At 51.5% G+C, this 18,971-nt stretch overlaps 1 protein-coding gene across 1 annotated transcript in view; it reads right to left on the reverse strand.

Moving 5' to 3' along the window:
* Positions 1-586: 586 nt before the first annotated feature.
* Positions 587-18,971, reverse strand: part of LOC136000690 (olfactory receptor 14J1-like) — a gene marked incomplete at its 5' end in the record, with an annotated part of 48,449 nt that continues 30,064 nt past the window's right edge. Inside the window, 2 exons of the mRNA XM_065654622.1 lie at positions 587-681; positions 1,802-1,859. Of these exons, the coding sequence (XP_065510694.1) occupies positions 587-681; positions 1,802-1,859 (153 nt within the window). The remainder of the gene's footprint in view (positions 682-1,801; positions 1,860-18,971) is intronic.

An 18,971-nucleotide genomic window follows, 5' to 3' on the forward strand; every position in this document is an offset into this window, starting at 1 on the left:
CTTACACCTTCCAATCCCTGATTTCTGTGATTCTGTGAGATGGAGGGGCCAGGAGAGGGAGATGTGAGGAGATGGATGGATGAGGAGATAGACACACCAAGAGAGGGAGGGTCGGGTGGGTGGTGGGTGAGGAGCTCGGGATGGACAGATGGACAGAGACACGAGGTGATGGAGACACCAGGAGATGGAGGTGGAGATGGAGATGGAGGTGGAGATGGAGGTGGAGATGGAGATGGAGATGGAGATGATGGAGATGGAGATGGAGATGGAGATGGAGATGGAGGTGGAGGTGGAGATGGAGATGGAGATGGAGATGGAGTAGGAGATGATGGAGGGACCAGGAGGTGGGTGAGAAGGTGGGGATGGACAGATGGACAGATGAGGGTGGAGACACCAGGAGATGGAGATGGAGGGACCAGGAGGTGGGTGAGAAGATGGGGATGGACATACAGACAGATGAGGGTGGAGACACCAGGAGATGGAGAATGAGGGTCAGGTGGGTGGTGGGATGAGGAGATGGAGGGATGGCCATGTGGAGGGACGGATGGTTGGACAGATGGATGATGGACAAGTAGACACCGTCCAACTAGATGGCCCCTGCTGGTGCCTCCGCCCGCTCACACGTCTTGTTGGGTGACACCAACTTCCTGGAGGCCCCAAAATGGATCCAGATGAACTTCCCTGGGAGAGCAGCAGTGGCCACTGCCCCTGGCAGGCCCTGCCCACAGACCCCACCCCACCCCACCCCCTCCACTCACCAATCAGGAGGAGTTTGAGGGAGATGTTAGGGTCTTGTGTTTTCCATCCTCCAGATGAGGTTGGATGAAGTTGGGAAGATGTTTGGGGGTCTCAGTTGAGGTTCAACATCCTCCAGGTGGGACAAAGTTGGGGAGATCTTGGAGTCTTGGAGTTCAATGTTGTCAGCGTGAGGTGGGACAACATTGAGGGAGATGGGTTCTCCATCCTCCCAGGGGAAGAGGGATGAATTTGGGGAGATGTTTGCGGTCTTGTTTGGGGTTCAACATCCTCCGGGTGGGACAACACTAGGGGAGATGTTGGGGGTCTTGGAGTTCTCCACCAGCTAGATGAGGAGAAATGCAGTTGGGGGAGATGGTTGGGTCTTGGGTACTCCATCCCCCAGGTGGGACAACACTGTGGGAGATGTTTTGGAGTCCTGGGTTCTCCACATTCCAGATGAGGTAGGACAAAGTTGGCAAAGATGTTTGGAGTCTTGGTTGGGGTTCAACATCCTCCAGGTGAAGAAGGCATGAAGTTGGGGAGGTGTTTGGGGTCTTGGGGTTCAATATCCTCCAGGTGGGACAAAATTGAGTGAGATGTTGGAGTTCAACATCCTCTGGATGACGTGGGACAACACTGCGGGAGATGTTTGTTGTCTTGGGGTTCTCCACCCTCTAGATGAGGTGGGACAATGTTGGAGAGATGTTTGGGGTCTTGGTTGGGGTTCAACATCCTCCATATGAGGTGGGGTGAATTTGGGAAGATGGCTGGGGTCTTGGGATTCTCCACCGGCTAGATGAGGTGGGACAAAGTTGGAGAGGTGTTTGGGGTCTTGGGTTCACTATTCCCCAGATGGGACAACATTGGAGGAGATGTTTGGTCTCAGCTGGAGTTCAACCTCCTCCAGGTGAGGTGGGGTGAAGTTGGGGGAGATGTTTGGTCTGGCGGTCCAACATCCTCTAGATGAGGTGCGGTGAAGTTAGGGAGATGGTTGGGGCTGAACATCCCCAGGTGAGGAGGGGGTAAGTTTGGGGAGAAGTTTTGAGGTCTTGGAGTTCAATACTCTCCACATAAGGTGAGACGAAGTTGGGGGAGATGTTGAGGTCTTGGTTCTGGTTCGCCTAAGGGGTCCAGACATGGGACATCGGGGCCTGGGTGGCACAATGGAGCTGGAGATAGGACATCATAAGACTTGGTGTCCCCAAAGTGTCCACGAATAGGACATCCTGAGTCTTGATGGCTTCACAGGGTCCAGGGATGTGACATCTTGGCCTGGGTGGCCCAAAGTGTCCGGGGATGGGACATTCAAGGTCTTGTTGGCCTAAGGGGTCCAGGGATGGGACATCCTGCTCTGCGTAGCCCAGAGGATACAGGGATGGGAAATTTTGGCTCTTGATGGCCCAAGGGGGCTGGAGATGGGACAATTTGAGTCCAGGGATGAGATATCCTGGGTCTGGGTGGCCCAGGTGGTCCAGGGATGGGACATCCTGATCTTGGTAGTCGAAGGGGTCCAGAGATGGGACATCCTGGGTCTTGTGGCCTAACAGTGTCCAGGGATGGGACATCCTGGCCTGGGTGGTCCACGGGTTGGGGCATTTAACATCTTGATGGCTCAAGATGGCTGCAAATGGGACATCTTGAGTCCAGAGAAGGGATGTCCTTGGTCTTATTGTCCCCAAAGTGTCCAAGGATGGGACATCTTGGGTATTGGTGGTCTAAGGGGTCCCGGTTCAGAACATTTTCAGTATTGATGGCCCAAAGTGTTCAGATATGGGACGTTTTATGTCCTGGTGGCCTAAGGGTTTCAGGGATGGCACATCTTGCGCTGAGTGGCGCAAGGTATCCAGGGATGGGAAATTTTGGCTCTTGATGGCCCAAGGGCGCTGGAGATGGGACATTTTGTGTCCAGAGATGGCACAACCTTGGTCGTGGTGGACCAAGGGGGCTGGAGATTGGACATTCTGCATCTTGGTGGCCCAAAGTGTCCAGCGATGGGAGATCTTCGGTGCAAGGATAGGACATCTTGGCCTGGGAGCTCCAGGGGTCCAAGGGTTGGGACATCCTGGGTCTTGGTGGCCCAGAGAGTCCAGGGATGGGACATTTTGGGGCCAGAGATGGGACATCTTCACTCCAGGAATGGGATATCTTGGTCTCGGTGGCCCAAAGTGTCCAGGGATGGGACATTCTGGTTCTTAGTGGCCCAAGGGGTCCAGTGATGGGACATCTTGGTCTTGGTGGACCAAGATGACTGGAGATGGTACATCCGGGTCTTGGTGGCCCAAAGTGTCCAGGGATGGGACTTTTTGTGTTCAGGAATGGGACATCTTGGCCTGGGTGGTCCAATGGGCCCAAGGGTTGCTACATTGTAGGTCTTGGTGGCCCAAGATGCCTGGCGATGGGACATTTTGGGTCATGGTGGCTTAAAAGTTCCAGATATGGGACATACTGCATCTTGGTGGCCCAAAGTGTCCAGGATGGGATATTTTGGGTCCAGAGATGGGACATCTTGGATCCAGGGATGGCACATCTTGGTCTCAGTGGCCCAAAGTTTCCAGGGATGGGACATCGGAGGTCTGAGATGGGGCATCCTGGCTCACAGTGGCCTTGGTCTTGGTGGCCTAAGTGGTCCAGGGATGGCACATCTTGGCCTGGGTAGTCCAAGGGGTCCAAGGGTTGGGACATTTAACATCTTGGTGGCCCAGGATGGCTGGAAATGGGACATCTTGGGTCCAGAGGTGGGACATTCTGGGTCTTGGTGTCCCCAAAGTGTCCAGGGATGGGACATTCTAGGTCTTGGTGGCCGAAGGGGTCCAGGGATGGACATCCTGCTCTGAGTAGCCCAGGGGATACAGGGATGGGAAATTTTGGCTCTTGATGGCCCATGGGGGCTGGAGATGGGACAATTTGGGTCCAGGGATGAGATATCCTGGGTCTGGGTGGCCCAAGTGGTCCAGGGATGGGACATCCTGATCTTGGTGACCTCATAGTTTTCAGGGATGGGACATTTTGGTCTTGGTCACCTAAGGGATCCAGGGATGGGAAATTTTAGCTCCTAATGGCCTCGCAGAGTCCAGGGATGGGACATCTTGTTGGCCTAAGGGTTCCAGGGATGGGACATCAGGGGTCTGGTTGGCCCAAGGTGGCTGGAGATGGGACATCTTGGGTCCAGAGATGACACATCTTGGTCTTCGTGTTCCAGAGTGTCCAGAGATAAGACATCTTGGTCTTGGTGGCCCAAAGTGTCCAGGGATGGGACATTTTAGGTCTTCGTGGCCTAAGGATCCAGAGATAGGACATCCTTTGTCTTGGTGACCCAAAGTTTCCAGGGATGGGACATCTTGGCCTGGGTAGCCCAAGGGGGCTGGAGATGGGACATCTTGGGTCCCGGGATGGGACATCCTGCATCTTGGTGGCCCAAGGTCTCCAGGCATGAGACATCTTGGATCCAGGGATGGGACATTTTAGGTCTTGGTGGCCCAAAGTCTCCAGCCATGAGACATCCTGGATCCAGGGATGGGACATTTTAGGTCTTGGTGGCCCAAAGTGTCCAGGGATGGGACATCTTGATCTTAGTGGCCCAAGGTTGCTGGAGATGGGACATCTTAGGACTTGGTGTCCCCAAAGTTTCCAAAGATGGGTCATCCTGGGTCTTGATGGTTTCATGGGGTCCAGAGGTGGGATATCTGTGCCTGGGTGGCCTAAAGTGTCTAGAAATGGGACATCTTGGATCCAGGGATGGGACATTTTAGGTCTTGGTCTCAAAGTCTCCAGGGATGGGATATCCAGGTTCTGGCATGGGACGTTCTGGCTCTCGGTGGCCCAAGGGGTCCAGGGATGTGACATTTTAGATCTTGGTGACCTAATGGGTCCAGGGACAGGAAATTTTATCCTGCGTGGCCCAAGGTATCCAGAGATGGGAAATTTTGGCTCTTATTGGCCTCACAGTTTCAGGGATGGGACATAGCGACAGCGAGAGCGGCTCTGGTAGCGACGCCGGCTACGGCAGCATGTCCGGCTGCGGCCACATCTTCTCTTTCACCAGGACCAGGTCACGGTGGAGTGGCCACCTCCCTGTCCTGCCAGAGGATGCAGCTCTGCACCCCCCGCCCTGCTTTTAAAGGGGTGCCTGAGTGCGGCCCTTTGTGACATCACCAGTGACATCACAATGCCCCACTGTGGCAGTTGCACATCCCCCTGAGATCCAGAGCCTTCAATGGGGCAATCGATGGCTCCTTCGCACCTTTTGTGCCCCACTGTGCCTGTCCCCACGTACACACCAGGGTGGTACCAAGGTGCTGACAGTCACATCCTCCCCTGCCCCGGGCAGGGTGACTTCACCTGCACCAGCTGGGGGGCAGGAGGGATGGGACCCTCAGTCAATTGACAGGGTCCTCAGCAAAGGAGGTGCCCACAGAGACTGAGAAGCTCCTGGACTATGTTGTAATGCCCACAGCCTGTCACGTCCTGCCCTCAGGTATGAGTGCGGAATGGAGGGAATGGAGGTTCTAGTTTTCCTGTTTCTGGGAGACACTTTCATGCTCGGTGGAGGAGGGAGCTTAAGGTATAATGGGTAGGACTTCTTTCATGCTCTGTGAATGTTCTTTTGGATTACGCCACCTTGATACCAGTTTACTCAGTTTATCAAGGGGTAAGCCCTTTATTATATCTCTGGGAACTCCCTTTTTAATTCCTAAAAACCACCATTGTTGTCAGATCTTAGGTTTTTCTCCCTTTCCTCTTTTAATATGCGGATGCTGCTTTCTCGCAGCACTGGTAGCAGCAGCAGTACTGGTAGAAAGGGGCAGATTCTTTCCTTCAATATGATGAATTGCTCTTGACCTTTCATCTAGGATTTTTACAGGGCCATATTTCCTATTATATAATGTATCAATTCTTGTGCTACTTCCCCCCACATCCACACCTTTTTAGTATTTAGTTGGTTGGGGGAAGTCGGGGCAGGGGTGAACAGTGAATCAATGGTAGTGTCAGGTCCACCCCTCTGGCTCCCACTTCTGGTACCCTGGCTTCTAATCAAACCTTCCAACCTACTGGGCTCATCAATGCGATTGTCCTTTGAAGGTTTAAGTGACTCTGGAAGTCCCCTTATCAAGGGAGTCATCATGTCAGGACTCACTGCCAGCATCATTGAGGATTCACATTCGGGAATCAATTTTCTTTCATGTATCATTTGCAAGCAGGCTGCTTTGTGTACACTTCCTAGCAATAGATCAGGTGTGCCAGTGATTGCCAGGGGCTCTCCCCTGTCTAAAGGCTTTAGCCCTCCAGTCCAATAAGCAGCTCGCTGGGTTAGGGACCATGAGGCACGTCTGTCACCAGTTGTTAAGAAAACTTCAGGCCCCCAGTAACCATTAGCTTCCTGTTCACTTAACTGAATTTGGTCTCCCCCAGTTAGGGATATGTGCCACACGTGCTCCGTTTCAGATTCTTTAGGGAGGCACCCATACTCTCTCTTTAGCTTGGCCAGCTCGGTGGCAGTGTAAGGTGTTTGCTTAGTTGTAATGTGAGGGTCAGTATCCTCATCATTTGCATAAAAATATTCTGTTTTCACTAAGGGTCTCACGTGTGGGTATTCCTCATCACGTTTTCTCATCTCCTCCAATTCTTTCTGAGGGTAAATTTGATTTATTTCTCAGATACTTTTCTCCTCTAGCTCCCGCTCCCTCAGCACTCCTGTGCTTTTTAAACATTCCTCCTTTAGAGTAGCTCTTAATGAGTGGTTTTCTTCCCTCTCTTTTTCGAATCGTTGTGAAGAATTTTCTAATTGTTCTAAATTGGAGATTGTTTTTTGCAAAATCTGCACCAGATTTTCAAGGGATTCTATAATTTTGCTTTCATTACTACGTTGCCTGAGGTGATCTTCAATCGCTGCTACTAGGCCGGCCTAGGACAGCACAGACCATAGCTTTGTTCTTATCTGATCTAAACTTAGACTTAGTCTGTAGAGAAATCACTTGGTCCACTACATGTCGGAGTGGATCCTTAGGACGAGCTTCGTTGGACGGAAAGATTCGGCCAGAATAACGACAGCATCCTAATGTGGGTTAAATCGTTCTCCTTTATTCAACATAACAACAAAGACTATATAGAACTTTTTCCCTGAGCACGCGCTAAAGAAACGGTAATGATTGGCTACAATGCACTGATCACGCGTCCCATCCCCATTTGCTATTGGTGATCAGCCACTGTCCACGCGCCGTGACGTTCCATGTCTCTGCTGGCAGAGGATGGCAAGTGGCAGCCTAAACCTAAACCGCGGCCATGTGGAGCCCTGGATTGCTTACCACACATACATGTTATGTCTCCTAAAAAGTTATCCACAACTACACTCTGTAAATTAGCCCAATTATCACAAGCCCAGTCTTCTCTGGGTATGGAGGGTCGAGCCCCGTACTTTGCTAAAAGTGTGTAGAATGAGTCTCGATCTTTCCCTAACCAAAAATCTTGATTATCAATCTTTTCAGTCATTCATATTATGAAGGGACCAAACCCACGTCGGGAAGGCACAAGTTAGTTATACAAAAGCACAGCAACTGCTGTGTCACCCTTCTCTTTCCCGAGTGGTTGGAGGGGACAAAAATCTGCTACGGGAAGGCTCAACTTAGTTACGCAAACACACAGGATTGCCCCTTCACTCTCCCTAGCGGACCATTCTCATCAACATGAGAACAACACCCATTTTTGCACTTTGAGATCCCAGAGACAGAGCCCTCAACTCAAGTTTGGAGCACTCAACACCAAGGCATGTGTGGTGTGCAAAAAAACTGAATCGTCCCCCTTACTTTCTGGACACCTCTCACCTTATCGGGTGTAGGGCCAGGTGTGGCTGGAGCGAAACTTTCTTCCCCTGTTACAGACCACACAGTACCTGCACTCCTCTGTATTCTCAGAATCCTGTCCGTGACACCAATTTAATGTCACGGTCCATTCAATGATGGACTCGTGATGGTTCATTTACCTTGATCTCGAAGCGCAAAATTAAGGCGACCAAAATGCCAAGGGGTTACAATTCAGTCAAACAGTGTTAACTTTCATATTTTGCCCGTAAAGCGGCACGCAATAGAGAAAGTGGAGAAAAGGGAAAGAGAAAAAAAAGGGGGAAAGAGGATTAGCTACCACCGCGACTCCACAGGCGTCCCTATGGTCTCAGGTCCCAAAAGCAGCATCCTGCCAGTCCTCCGTCATGATCCATGATCCTTTGGTGGGGACATCTCAATGATGTCCAGTTGGGAATCGTCTTTTACGCTTCTTCACCCCTCCTCTCTCCCGTTGATTGAGGCCAATCACCGCCTTTGTTTCGCAATCCAGGCCTAACTGCGCAGGCCCGAAGAGTCCCCGCTTCGCTTGCCAGAACCCGTCTGCGCCTGCGTCACCTCGGTTCAGGGGTGTCTTACTGGTCCACTGGGTGACCTCTAGACCTTCGTCAAGCCTCTGCACATGCTCTGCTTCGCTGGCCTTAGTAGCAGAGAGGAGGTGGGGGCAAGTTTGGCTGAGGCAGCAGGTGAAATCATATTCTGGACAGCAGCTATTGTTACCTGTAGCCCCAGGTCAGAGAGACCTGTACAACACAATTCTTTTCCTCAGGCCTCTCTCCAAGTCCTTGTACAGTTCCTTCTATCAGGGCATCTGTTCTCCAAGTCCCTGATGGCGATGTTCAGGCAAATACTGTTCTTCGAACCAACTCTTATAGGAGGCCATGGAGAACACGCAGCCAGGCTCTTCACCATGGTGCGTGGTAGAAGAACAAAAGAGAATGGGTGGAAGGTGAGAGAGGTTCAGCCAGGACATAAGGAAAAGCTTTTTCCCCAGGAGCTCAGCCAAGTGCTGTCTCAGGTCACCCAGAGAGGCTGCACAGGCTCTGTCCTTGCAGGTTTTCAATCTCTGATTGAATCAAGGTTGAACACCTTGGTCTGACCCAGTTTGTGACAGGTTGGACTGCAGACTCCTGAGGTCCCTTTAACCTCAGTTCTCTGACGATCCCATTGTGATGTTGGACTCTTTCTAACTGGAGCAGAGCAGACGATTATGGGCCATGAATCCAGCTGTGCTGTAGGTGACCATCTAAACCAACATCTCAACCAGTGAACCAGCCAACACCTCGGTGTGACTTGCCCTGGGCAAAGTGTGAGGAGTCCTGGGCAGGGAAGGTTTAGATGGCATGGGCCGCTATGCAAGGCACAAAATGATCTTGCCTTAATACCTGTAGGCCCATCAGATGTCAGTTAATGTCAATGAAAATTAAAATAAGAAGAAGTGAAGACAAAGATCCAAAGCAAAGGAAGGTGTCAACATACTTGTCTTTATTTTTCTTTTTTTCTTTGGGAGGGTTTCTTTTCTTTGAAAAGCAAAGAGTTTTCCAGAACTGGGAATGGATTTAGGACACAAATGTCTTCAGCTCCAGGGACACAGACACCTGGTGCCAGTGTAGATGCCCTGGGAACCCCTGCCCAGGCTCCACCTGCATTGCAAGGTGCTCTGGTCTCCCCCAGGTCCTCTGTGATAGAGGCCAATCCCAGGCCAGCACCTCAGGTGCACTGGGGCCCCTCAAATGGCCCTGGCTGTTTATGGTGAGACAACTGATGACTGATGTCTGCCTGGAAAGCTGCACTTTGTCGTTGTTGTTTTGTGGTTTGGTTTGGTTTGTGGTTTTTTTTGTTGTTTTTTGTTTGGTTGGTTTGTTTGTTTGTTTCTGGTTTTGTTTGTTTGTTTCTTTTTTAACATATTAACACAAAAATCCAAAACAAACAAAGAAACCCCACCAGAAACACAAAAAAATGCTAAAAAGTGAATTACAAGGAAGTGTACTAAGAGTACGAAAACAAATATTGGTGTTCCCCTGTACTTCTATTACCAACACTCTATTATTTCATCTCCCTCGTCATTCAGGAGTTTCCACCTCTCCTTAATTAAATGTCCATGTCAAAGGACAACTTTCCAGCAGACTGTCTGGACATTTGCCCTTCCCAGTGCTCTCAGGTTTCCTCCTCCACTTGCTCTTTGGTCATTCAGTTGCCTCTCAACTCTCTGGTTTCTGCTTCAGAGCTTCAGGGAGTTACAAACTTGCCTCATTCTTCAGAAGTCTAATTAACATGGTAGTTAACGTGTTAATTGTGTTTATATATATCCTTTCCTATCTCTCTGTCTAAAACAGTTCTTTTGTGGATGTCCCGTGTGGATGGTGGACCTCATTAGATCCAGCTTACACACACAGTTGAGGAAAGTGTTTTAGTGTTTATGAAATTGTGTAGTGTTTACACAGGAGAGCAGGTGGGAGCTGGTGTGCAGGAGCTGCAGCATCCACCTGCAGAGCTCAGTGCAGAAGTCTGATGTGAGGAAAAGTGATGCAAGTCCCAGGTGGCCAATGAGGGAACGGGTAGACTGGGGGTGGGCGGTGAGCAGCAAGGGTGTCCATACAGTGTCCAGCCTCAAGGGACTGTTCTCCTGCCTGTCCAGATGGCTTCAGGAGACCCTCTGGATCAATGTCCATTGCAGAATGCTGCTGTCACTTCTACACACTGAAAAATGACAGAAAATACCCTTGAAAGAATAAACCCTCCTTTATGAAATCTTCTTTGAAGTCTTCATCAGTAAGTGTCCCATTGAAACCTCTCCAGTTAGTTCTACAAGTCTTGAAGATTTGAAGAAAATTAGGAAGGAAACATGGCTTGTTAGGGCTTTCTGTGTTTTAATGAGCCCCATGGCGTATTTGGTGCTGAGTCCATGAACCTCAGATACCAAGGACAGACTGAAGAATCTCCTCAAGAAGTCCAAGTCAGAAGCAAAGCCCAAAGTACCTTGAAGCATTAATGGGCCCCACTGAGGGCTGTTACTGACAAAGCCTCCCCAGGGACTCGTTAGAGCAGATAATTGGAGGCAGTGATTGCATCAGGCAAAGGCAAAGTGCAGCAGATCTGATGCTGAGAAAACCCTTGATTTGTTTGATGAAGGACAATGGCCAAGCCTTGACCCCCTGCCCCTGGGAAGGGAGATCCTGTCCCTCACGTGTGTCTCAGGGCTCTTCCTGGGGATGTGGGGATGATGCCCAGTGCAGGACAATGGTGTGACACTCCCTGGGGGGTGCAAGGAGGCAATGGGGCGCCGTGGCCATGAGAACCATGTGTCTCCTCTTAGGCCTTGCTGTCAGGGACATCGGCCATTGCCAAGAGGACAAAGACATTTGTGACTTCCAGGAACATGCAGCCTTGCCAGCACCCTTGGCCATCTCCACCACAGTCCATCCTACACTGTCCCAGGCCTGTGGCTGTTTCCCCACAGGCTGCAGACACCCCATGCGCTTCCCCAGCTGTTCTCACTCCAGTGTGTCCCCACGTGTGCTGCTGAACACCTGATCCCAGCAAGAGAGAGCAAAAGGGCAACAGGCAGAAAGACCCAAAGGCCAACTGCAAAATGGCAGAACAGCAAAAGACCGAACTAACATCGAACTCCTGACAGAATGAAACTTCTGAATGGAACTAACCAAACCAGCTGGAAAACCCAAAGTAACAGATGTAACAAGCCCTAAAACCTGGCTCCAGCTTTAGACTGAGCATGACGCTAATCATAGGGAATATTTCATTGATCAGCCTACATGTCAACCCAGGTGCTGTCCTGTCTGTGTGCCCTCCTGCCGAGTTGCATCTGCAGCTGGATGGCCAAAGAAGCCCTTGGTTTCCCTGACAACAGCCAAGATATCAGTGAGTTCTGACATTCCTTTCATACCAAATGGCAAACACTGTAAAGCTGCTAAAAGAAAAAATTAAATCTATCCCAGGGAAGAAACAGTGTTATTACTCTCAGAGCAAATCTAAACAAAAGACTGTAGTAGCTATGAAGGAGAGAGATTCAAAATGCATGAAGAAAATTAAGTCAATCTCAGTAAAAACAGCACGTTTCCTCAGCCTCCACTTCACCAGGCTAAAGAAGTTTGAGTCTCTCAACACCTCCACACATGACCCAGACTGTCTCTGGCCACACAACAGCTCCTCCCTGTTCCTCCAAAATGGGGAACCTCCCACTGGGACACCCCGCTCCAGATGTGACCACACCAGTGCGGAGTCAAGATGGACAATAACTGCCCTTGGCTGGGTGGCCACGCTCCTCCCAGTGCAGCCCAACGTGCTCATGGGCATATTCCTGTTTAGCACCACTGAGAACTGACTGAACATCCGGGCTCAGAGGGTTGTGACCAGCGGCACAAAGCCCAGCAGGAGGTACCATGAGGAGCACTGAAGGACACCACATCCCTACCCAACATCTCCTCCCCACAGGTGTCCCTTGGGTCCCTGGAACCACCTCAGTGACAAGGGGGAGAGCACTGCCTGTATGGGGTGGAGGAGATGGGGTCTGGAATGAGGATCCTGGGGCAGTTTCTCCTGGTTGTTCATGCAGCAACAAGCTGGGCTGGATATTTGGAGAGAGGAACTCTTCCTAAGGGCCTCCAATGGGCTTGGGGATGGTCTACAGTTTCCTGCATGCTGCCTTTTCTGGTGGAGATCAGAGGCTGCCGGCCCTTTAGAGGACCCAGAACAGGCCTTGTCCTTCCTCTGGTCACAGCTGGACCCCAGTTCTCCAGCTCGGCCCCAGCTCAGGAGCCTTGTCTAGGGGTGACTTTTGGGGTAAGGTTGACAAGAGGGGTGCATAAGTTTGTCTTAAGGACATGTGATGAGCACCAGGACTGAAGTACCAGAGCAAAATGATGTGGCTTCTGGGCGAATACTTTGTTCGGTGCAAATCCTGAAACAGAGTCCCAGACTTGCTTTCCATGCCACCCTTCACGAGCAATGATGCACTAAGAGATGGCAAGTGGGGGACACCAATCCTTCTCCAGCTACTTCCCGGGCCTGGTGAAGCACCAGGACAGCAAGGACTTCTGGCCCTGCACCCTGAACTCTGGGTATTATCTTGGGGCAGCTGAACACCAGCATTTTTCTCTCCAAGGCAATTTCCAGCCCCGGTCAGCTCCTGTGTGATCTCCCCCCATCCCTCCTCTGATCTGGTCTGGTGCTCCTGGCCCCTTCCCTGTGCTCCCCACAGGGCCCCAACCTGGCACTGATGCTCTACAGAGCAGGTTGGCTGCAGGACCATGGGGTGGCTCCACACTGGTTGTGCTGCTCAGTGAGGGACACAGATGCAACTGCATGGGCTGCACGGTCACTGAGCTCTTTCCCGGGGGTCTAAAGCTCTGGAATGGGTTCAGAGCATTTCTTGGGACTCATTGGGTTTTCTGCTCGTTTCAGTTCAGCAATCCTTTCCTTGTCCTTCAGGTGCCTGGAGATTGGTGCAGGAAGATGCGGCCTATCCCGTTCCCAGGGACGGAGGTAGGCTGACAGGCCCGTAATTCTTCAAATTGTCCTTCCTGCCCTTCTTGAAGATGGGTTTGACATCTTCCTTTCCCAAGGACCTCAGAACTCCTCTGTTTCTGCTGTCACTTTTGAAAGCACAATCCAGAATCATGGGCAAGGGTGATGTAGCAGACAGGAGCACTTGCAATGAGCCTGTCCAAGGGAGGTGAGATGAATCTCACTCAGCCACTGAGGTTTGTTCCTGGAGTCACACACAGAAATACCAGGGTTCCATCAGGCATCCACGTCTGAGCTGGTCTCAGGACTGCTTATGCACCCAGGGATGTTCAGAGACAGAGTCTGTCCCTTTTACACACAGAGGCAGGAGTCACAGTGTCCCTCTGGCCTCCTGTTGCCACTCCAAAGGGACGGGAGGCACCTCAGCCCTGTGGTGTGTCACCCTGCTCTGCACTCATCTGAGAAGTGCCATGTCATGAGGAATGGACACGGGGACCTCAGTTCAAGGAAGAAGATCGCAGTGCTGCATTCAGGTGATTTCCCATGGGATGTTCCTCCCAACATCAAGTGACCTCAAGACCTTGTCTGTGCCACAGACCTTAGTGGAAAAACAAGGAATAATTGATGGTGTTTGTGATCACTCACGTGCGTGTCACCTCACGTACATGATGTGTGTGCCTACATCTCATCTGTACAAAGCCAACATGGACTGCTGAGCTACTCATTCAGTGTCCCACCAAGGAGGGAAGAGCAACCTCTGTGAGCTGGGGAGAGAGGCCAGGGCTGGAAAGGAAGGTTGTGAGGGGCCAGTCCATGATGATTGTCCTGAGACTTCTTCTCAAGGGGTGTCCAGTGCACATGGCACAGCCCAGCCCCTGCTCTGCTGGTCCTGCAGGTCTCTGGCAGGAGGCCTGGCTGTGAGAGGACACTGCTGTGTGCCCAGCCCTGCACACACACACTGTGCAGCTGTACCCTGCTGTTTGCATCTGCATGTCACTTCAGCATGTTCTACAGAGAAGCTTGGAAGAAGAGCTAAACCTTCAGGCCCTGACCATAGGAGATGACCTTTCTTTCTGCAAAGGCTGTTGTGAGGCCAGCTCTGTCACAGCAGTGCCCATGGCCTGTCCCTGCCTGCGCTCACAGGACTGACACACAGCAGGACGGTGACCAGGCTGCCAGAGCACTCAGGCCTTGCACCAACACAAGGGATGAGAAGGAGAGTGTGGGAGTGGAACGAGAACAGCTCTGGAAGGCCAAGCGCTGGTGCTCCCTGGCAGTGCTGCCAGGCTGGACTCTTTTCCCCTCCTCCCATGCACACAGGAACTGTCCCTGCAGCACCAAACAGGCCTTGCAGGAAGGATATATATTGAAAAACAAGTCACTACAGGATGCTTTATTTTGTTTAAATACAGACAGATCATGGATCCTCATTTACACAGCCAGGGGTTATAAAAGAAAAGCAGACAGTGAATTAGAAAGGGGATGAAAATGTTATCACAATTTAAAAAAAGGCTAATAACAAGAGAAAATACAGATGAGAGGCTGGACCTCTAACTAGTTACATTAAAACTGCTATGTAGAAGGAGATGAGCAGTTTATTGCTTCAGAAAACACTAAGATATGAGTTTCCACAGGGCATCCTTGAGCTCCTGGTTCCTCATGCTGTAGATGAGGGGGTTCACTGCTGGAGGCACCACTGAGTACAGAACAGACACCACCAGGTCCAGGGAAGGAGAAGAGATAGAGGGGGGCTTCAGGTAGGAAAACAAGGCAGTGGTGACATAGAGGGAGACCATGGCAGGGTGAGGGAGGCACGTGGCAAAGGCTTTGTGCCGTCCCTGCTCAGAGGGGATCCTCAGCACAGCCCTGAAGATCTGCAAATAGGACAGTATGATGAACACAAAACACATAAAAACTAAACAGGCACTAACCACAATAAGCCCAAGTTCCCTGACGGAGCTGTCTGAGCAGGAGAGCTTGAGGAACTGTGGGATTTCACAGAAGAACTGGTGCAGGGCATTGCCCTTGCACAGTGGCAGTGAAAATGTATTGGCCGTGTGCAGCAGAGCATGGAGAAACCCAGTGGCCCAGGCAGCTGCTGCCATGTGGACACAAGCTCTGCTGCCCAGGAGGGTCCCGTAGTGCAGGGGTTTGCAGATGGCAACGTAGCGGTCGTACGACATGATGGTGAGAAGAAAATATTCTGCTGAAATGAAAAAGAGAAACAAAAACATCTGTGCAGCACATCCTACATATGAGATGACCTTGGTGTCCCATAAAGAATTTGCCATGGATTTGGGGACAATGCTGGAGATGCAGCCCAGGTCGATGAGGGCGAGGTTGAGCAGGAAGAAGTACATGGGGGTGTGGAGGTGCTGGTCACAGGCTATGGTGGTGATGATGAGGCCGTTGCCCAGGAGGGCAGCCAGGTAGATGCCCAGGAAGAGCCAGAAGTGCAAGAGCTGCAGCTCCCGTGTGTCTGTGAACGCCAGGAGGAGGAACTGGGTGATGGAGCTGCTGTTGGACATTCGTTGCCTGTGGGCATGAGGACCTGTGCAAGGAGGAAAAGACAGTGACAGTTTAGATGAGACTTCTCTGGGAAAAACCAAAGCCATTTCACATATGCCTTCCCCCTGCTCCACACCCCCGTGTCCTTTTCCAGACCTTCCTTCAGCTCCATGGCTGAGCCCTGGGTGGTGCTGGCTGGAGGTGCCGTGAGGAGCAGGGCCTGTGCCCGCTGGCTGCCCAGGAGTCAGCCCTGCTCTGCAGCAGGGGTCATGGAATGGGGGGCAGGGGACGGACCTGGGGTTCAGCTGTGTCAGATGGACCCGTTCCTGGTGCAGAAGGGACTGTCAGCATCTGCTCTCCTAGTGATAATGAACCAGGACGGAACAAGGCAGTTTGAGAGGCTTGTTTTTTTGCAGCTTCCTGCAACTCCCCTGGAGAGTGTTGTTGGGTGTCAGAAACCCTCAGCATTTCTGCTGCACTCAGGGAGAACAGAGCGAGTCCTGCGAGACCAGAGGATGCCTGTGGGTCAGTGCAGAGTGAGGGCAGCTGCTCTGTCCCTCTGTCTTGCTCCAGCTGCCCTGGGCTGGCACCTTTCTGAGGTGGAGGCTGATCACACTGCCATGTTACCCTGAAAAGCCACCAGGCACTGCTGAGAGCAGAGGTTTGCAGGTTGGAAAAAAGGACAGGTCAGACTAAGTCAGATGTGCACAGCCAAAGTGATGCTGCTGCTGTCCATGGGCAGAGGAGTGGCTGAAGGGATGTTATAAGGCTTCTGGCAGATGTACTAATGACTCTGAGTTGCAGTTCAGGAGTCTCAGTGACTGCTTACAACTCGAGAGCTCCTTTTGCATTTATCCTTTCCTCCATCCCCCCACTCCCCAAGTCTTGGAATAGGAAACCGAAAGGACAGACTCGGGAAAGCACCTGATCTTTGTAGTAATACCTGTATAGATCTTCTCCTTGAAACCTCCTATTGGAAGAGCAGCCCTGACCCACGGAGAACCCAGAGGCAGAATGACCCTGCCCTGCTGGGGGTCGCTCCTTCCCCCCACAGCTTCTCCCCACAGCACCGTGGGGATCTCCCCGGGCAGGCTGAGCGCTGACCCTGGCAGGCGGCAGAGTCCCTGCCCCGGCACAGCCCTGGGGTGCAGGGACCCTGCTCTGCAGGACAGCCCTGGGCACCCTGCAGCTGGGAGATGGCAGCTGTCGTGCCCTGTCCATGCTAAGGAACAGATCCTTCTCCTCCACTCCAGCCATGGGATCTGCCAGCTCTGGGAGATAATTGCAGGATCCTCATCTGCACCACCCTGCACCCAGAGACTTACTGTGTTAAGGACTGTGAAGATTTCTCCCCCAGTGATCTCTCAGCCATCTCACCACCCCAGACTGCGTTTCCCTCTCTGTGCCTGGCTCCTCTGTCCTCGGTGCTGCAGGCAGAGCCCTCAGCCCTGCTGCGCTTTGCAGAGGAGCTGCTCCTGGGCAGAGCTGTCTCTCTGCAGCGCTGCCGCTTGCCATGAGCTCCCTCTGTCCCAGGAGCCCAGCCCAGCTCAGCAGCACAAGAGCAGCCCATGATGCCCCTTCCTCTGTCCCCTCTGGTCTCCCTCCATGTGTCCCTGGGGCTCCGGGGGCACATCCTTTGAAACAACCTCAAGTAATCAGTGAAGTTGATTCTCTCTCCTCTGCAGAGGCACTTCTTGCCAGCATTGTATTCTTCCTATTAGAAAATAAATCGGTAGGAGAATCAGCTTTTCTTGTCCCATTATTAGACAGAACACCAGAAAGGTTACAGCAAAGGATCTAATTTCTGCAAACTGGGGGAGGAGTATGTTCACCGGAATGAATTTAGGCATTATATTCTGGGTTTATACTCCTAGATCTAGAAAGACATTCAGCAATCTTCTGGCCATGTCATGTCTGTGCTCTGAAGCAAAGCCTTTGCACACATGGGATCTTGGACACTTGGTACCAGGTTTCCATGGGGCAACTCAGAGGTTTCCTGGTGCCACAGCTGGGGTGGTTCAGCCCAGATGTGAGGCAATGTCCTCAGCCAGGGACCTGACTGGCTGAGCTGGAGCTGTCAGTGTTGCAGACAGAGCTGTGACACGGATGGAATAAACTGCCAAGGCAGGGTGGCAGAAGTTAGTTCATCTGGTCTGCAAGGACAGCAGCCTCCAAGCACAGCAACAGGCCAGATCAAAACTCAGTCTAGACCTGTAAGGCAATTCAAGGGCCCTATAATGAGCTGTTCCTACTGCAGGAACAGTTAAAGGAGAAACAAACAACTTGTAGTTACTGATGAATTTAATAAGGGAAAGAAGTGATATTCTCTGTGTCTCTGGTCTTCCATCTTCACCAGCAAGGTCTCCCAGGCCTCTGTCACTGGAGGCAGAACAACCAGCAGTGGATGGGGATCAAGTCAGGGGTCCCTGGAACTAACACAATCCTTTCCAGTCTATGGGACAGGAGGGGCAGCATCCCAGGAGCTGAGACAGCAGGACCATGTCACAGTGAGGCCACTCTCCACCATCTTTGAAAGCTCATGGAGACTGGGGGGACTCCCTGACCACTGGCAGCTCTCACACATCGTGTGCACTTTTCGAAATGGCCAATGGTTGAGTGCTGTGGTTTGCTTGCGGGGTGAAAATAAAACCGTGGCAGATGTATTGTTAACTCCCTCTTCCACCCCTTCCCCCTTCAGCCCCTCCCTCTCCCCTCATCCCACTAAGGACAGGCAATTGGGAGGAGGAAGAAGGACAGAGACAAGAGAGTTGGAAAAATTAAAAATGTTTTACTAATGCTACTAATATGAAATAGAGAAAATAATACAAAATATACAAAACCAATCTTGAAAGTCCCGGCAACTGCTCCGGCAGATGTGGGGCCGGCACCCGAAGTCCTGGGCTGGACACTGCAGCCAACCGGAGCTGGATTCAGTCTGTCACTAGCCCTCAGTTTGCAGGGACAACTCGCAAGGTCCTCTCCCAATACTGGCCATAAGGAAAACAGGGATGAGATCCTCGTGATCCCCCACTTTTATATGAAGTATGACGTTAATGGGATCGAATACTTTAGTTGGTCAATTTTCAGTTCACCTCCTGCTTGCACATCTCGCGAGATGCATCATTATCAATGACCTTGCATTCCATTGCTATGTCTACCAAAACATGTATCTAACTTTCAGGAAAACTGCAGTTAGTAAGAAGACTTTAGATGACAGGGAAATTCACTAAAAGAGTAACTTGTTTCTGATAAAACCAGGACAGTGAGCAGGGTAACTAAAGGCTGTGTCCCAGAGCATGTCCACCCTGACCCCATTTCTGGGTGTCTGAAAGAGAAGGTGACAGGGGTTACCCAGGGCAGGTTGTCCCTGTCCATCCTCTTTGCTTTCTGTGAGGAAAGGACTGTGTT

This window comes from Caloenas nicobarica, chromosome 34 (genome assembly GCF_036013445.1).
Source record: "Caloenas nicobarica isolate bCalNic1 chromosome 34, bCalNic1.hap1, whole genome shotgun sequence".
Lineage (NCBI taxonomy): Eukaryota > Metazoa > Chordata > Aves > Columbiformes > Columbidae > Caloenas > Caloenas nicobarica.